Source organism: Nicotiana sylvestris, chromosome 1 (genome assembly GCF_000393655.2).
Source record: "Nicotiana sylvestris chromosome 1, ASM39365v2, whole genome shotgun sequence".
In the NCBI taxonomy this organism is placed as follows: Eukaryota; Viridiplantae; Streptophyta; class Magnoliopsida; order Solanales; family Solanaceae; genus Nicotiana; species Nicotiana sylvestris.
This window is the reverse complement of record NC_091057.1, coordinates 42,471,088-42,475,102: the sequence shown is the minus strand read 5'-3', so window position 1 is coordinate 42,475,102 and position 4,015 is coordinate 42,471,088. Positions and strand designations below refer to the sequence as shown.

The following is a 4,015-nucleotide window of genomic DNA, read 5'->3' as shown; positions in this document are numbered from 1 at the left end:
CAAAGGGCCGAAAAGCATTAAATTACCAAAATTAACTATATTTGGAGTCCAAGTTCACCAAGAAAAATGATTTTCTTTACTGAAGAGAAAAAGAATTAGAGTTTTACGTCTTGACAATATATACATGAGAATAAAAGGCTCTTGATTGTAATTATTTTATGACACCCCCGAGAAGCAATCCACTGTATACTTTGCCGAATACAGAAGCTTTTAAGTACGTATAACAATGAGTATTAAGAATTCAATTGACTGATCCTGCATGCCAAATTTCATTGTTATTTCCTCCCTTTATTTTTGGCTTAACTAGGTTCATCATTGTTATTGGTGATATCTTTATTGGAAGAAAAAAAAAAAACCCAACGACTCTATCTCTAGAATCACTTAATCCTTGTTCACTTAAAAATTTATCCTATGATTATTTTACTCATAGTTTTCAATATTTTTGAGAAGCCGTGGTTTGAAGTTTTGACAACATTGTACTAATATTATTCTGAATACATGAGTGTTATTATTAAAGAATCAATGAGTCCATATTGAGGAGATAATTGATTTTTTTTTTTGAGGCGAATGATATGTTAACAAAGAAAAAAAATCTCATATTTTTTCGGCGAATTTAAGGAAGAGAACAAGTCATGCAAACTGGTTGGATGAATGGTATTGACAAAGTAAAAATTGTACCGCTAAAACAGAGAGGATTCAGAGTTCATTTCGGATCATCATATTCCAACAAAAATTGAAGGTAATCCACACAAATATATTGCTCCTCACTACTATAAATAAGACAGAAATCACAAATCAGAAACAACAGCAAATAAACACAGCCTTCTCAATTAACCCCTGAGAGTTCTCTCTTCACTAAGGAGAACCAAAGGGGTTGTTTCATAGGGAAACTCCCTTTTGATCCTTCCCCCAAAAATCCCCAAAAAAGAAAAAACAAAAACAAGAAAATTTTAAAAAATGGCTAATAAGAAAGTGGTCATTGGTGGAATAGCCTCAATTCTTGTGGTGGCTTGTGTTGTAGCAGCATGTGTTACACTCACAAAAAATGATGAAACTTCATCTTCTGGCCAAGTCACAACTTCTACAAAATCAGTAAAAGCTATGTGCCAACCTACACCTTACAAACAAACTTGTGAAAAAACTCTTTCCTCAGCCAAAAATGCTTCTGAGCCAAAGGATTTTATTAAAGTGGCATTTGAAGCTACTGTCACTGACATTAGAAATGCAATCATGAACACTGATTTGATCATGCAAGCAGCTAGTGATCCTAAAACCAAAGACGCGCTTCACGCTTGTGAAGAGCTCTTTGATCTTGCCATTGAAGATCTAAGGACTTCTGTATCGAAATTGGAAAGCTTTGATCTAACCAAAATTAAGGACATCGTCGATGACCTTAAGACATGGCTTAGCGCTGTGGTTGCTTACGAGGAAACTTGCTTGGACGCTTTTGAAAAAACAGATGGTGATACAGGTGAGAAAATGGTGAAGTTATTGAACACAACTCGGGAGCTAAGTATCAATGGTCTAGCCATGGTCAATAGCTTCGGTGAAATGATCACACAAACTACAGGCCTTAGCCGAAAATTGTTAACTACTGATGAATCTTCGTTTGTTGAGGCTAGTAACCGTAAGCTTCTGCAAATTTCTAACGCCAAGCCTAATGCCGTGGTTGCTCAGGATGGTAGTGGACAATATAAGACCATTACTGATGCACTTAAAGCTGTGCCAAAGAAGAATACAGAGCCATTTGTTATCCTAATCAAGGCTGGTATATACAAAGAATACGTTGAAGTTGAAAAAGGCATGACAAACGTTGTGTTTATTGGTGAAGGCTCAACCAAGACCAAAATTACTGGTAATAAGTCCGTCAAGGGACCTGGCATTGGTTCAACTTGGCATACTTGCACTGTTGGTAAGTCTTTCTCTCTCTCTCTTCTTCTTAAAATCCGCGCTCAATCAAATTAAATAGTAGTAACTTAATAAAAAGGCATTCTGGACCACAAGAGTCTATTGTATGCAGTCTTACCTTGCATTTCTGCTAGAGGTTCTTGAAGGAGTGACCTTTTGATTACATGGCAACAACTTTAGACTCCCTTCTAAATATTATTACAAATTGTTGCGTGCAGGTGTTAGTGGAGAAGGTTTCGTGGCTAGGGATATAGGATTCGAGAACACAGCAGGACCAGCACAAGAACAAGCAGTTGCACTACGAGTGAATGCTGACAAGGCAGTTATCTACAACTGCAAAATCGATGGTTATCAAGACACACTATACGCACACTCTGGTAGACAGTTTTATCGCGATTGTATCATTTCAGGAACCATAGATTTCGTGTTTGGTGATGCAGCTGCCGTATTCCAAAACTGCAAATTAATAGTAAGGAGGCCAGGTGATGGGCAGAATTGCATGGTAACTGCTCAGGGAAGGACCACATCTGCTTCGAAAGGTGCATTCGTTATACAAAATTGTGAGATCAAAGCAGAACCAGAGTTCCTAGCAGCAAAACCACAAATGAAGGCGTTTCTTGGACGTCCATGGAAGGAATATTCACGAACAATAATCATGCAATCGTTTATCGACGGATTCATTGATCCATCAGGGTGGGCTCCATGGAATATAACTGATTTTGGAATACATACTTGTTGGTACGCTGAGTATCAGAATAGAGGTGCAGGAGCTAGCCTTGACAAAAGGGTTAGTCATTGGAGAGGTTACCAGAGGGGAATTTCAGGAGATGTTGCAAATTCATTTACTGCTGGTGTATTTATTAATCCCACAGATAATAGCTTCCTTCCTAAGGCTGATATTCCCTATGAGGCTGGCATGATGAAGGTGTAAACTTTTTTGATGTAACCTTCAAAAAAATTACAATTACTTCATTATGTTTATGTTTTGTCCCTTGGGACTATTTTGTTTTACCTAATTAATTATTTTTTGCTCCTCTATTTGAATAAAATTATTTCATTCTTCCAATTTGTTTGTCAATTTTTTAATTGACACAATTATTGAATAAGAGAAAATTTTATAATATGAGTTTTCCTGAGCAATATATAATCTCATATTTTGTCTTTCTGTAGTGTCGAATAATACAACAATAACTATGCATTAGTCAGTCCTAAACAAGTTCGGATCACTTGTATAAATCTTTACTTATAGAACTATCTTCTATATTTATTATAAAACACGAATGTTACACGCTAAATATTGAACGGCAAAAATATCCTTGAAATATTAATGGACTTTTATGCCTTTATTTTACTCTAATCTTAACCTAAATTAAAATGCTACTTCGGTTTAAAAAAGGAAACCCTACGGTAGAATCAGAGTTCTTAATTGATATATACGGTCGCTGAATATTATTTGGAATCAGAGTTTTAAGTATAAGCTGCCCTCTGGATTTTACTGCCCAAACACACCGGTAACGACCACTATGTTTATGCTAGCTGGTGTTACTTCATTGGAAATTTTACCTGACATTAGCTTATAATTTGGTAGGAATCGAGTGCATCACCAACTCAAAAATGAGAAAAAATAATATACTTCACGACTGAAATTAAAATAACAAACATTAAATATTGGTGACAACAACAATTGAGAAGTGAGAACTTACTTTATGGCTTCGTAAAAAGTTATAAATAAACAACAGCTTTACTTTTAATTAAATTAATTTATAATTCTAATCATTGATAGTAATGAAAATACTGATACACTTTTAGGTACCATTTAGAAATTAAATTGTTTTTTTAAAAGAGATAATTCTATATTGCATGGGATTGTTGTGTTTAGGATTTTACCGGATAATTAGGATTTTGATATCAATTAAATATTTGTCAATTTTGGATTTTCTACATCAACTATACCACAAAGTCTTACAAGGATTTTAAGTTCTAACCTCCAAGGAAACCGCTTGCTTAAAAAGGTGCTCTGAATAGGAATCCGTTGCCGTTTCTGAATGTAATTTGTGTAAATTATAAGTAATAAGTCTGATTGAATTTATAGAGCTACGTCAGCAAA

The 4,015-nt window shown here is 35.0% G+C and overlaps 1 protein-coding gene across 1 annotated transcript; it reads left to right on the top strand.

The window, feature by feature from the left end:
• Window positions 1–809: 809 nt before the first annotated feature.
• Window positions 810–2,974, top strand: LOC104239505 (pectinesterase-like). The gene is made up of 2 exons (XM_009794151.2): window positions 810–1,912; window positions 2,127–2,974. Exons 1-2 carry the CDS (start codon window positions 958–960, stop codon window positions 2,837–2,839), a joined length of 1,668 nt encoding a protein of 555 aa, XP_009792453.1. The 5' UTR covers window positions 810–957; the 3' UTR covers window positions 2,840–2,974.
• The last annotated feature ends 1,041 nt before the right edge of the window (window positions 2,975–4,015 follow it).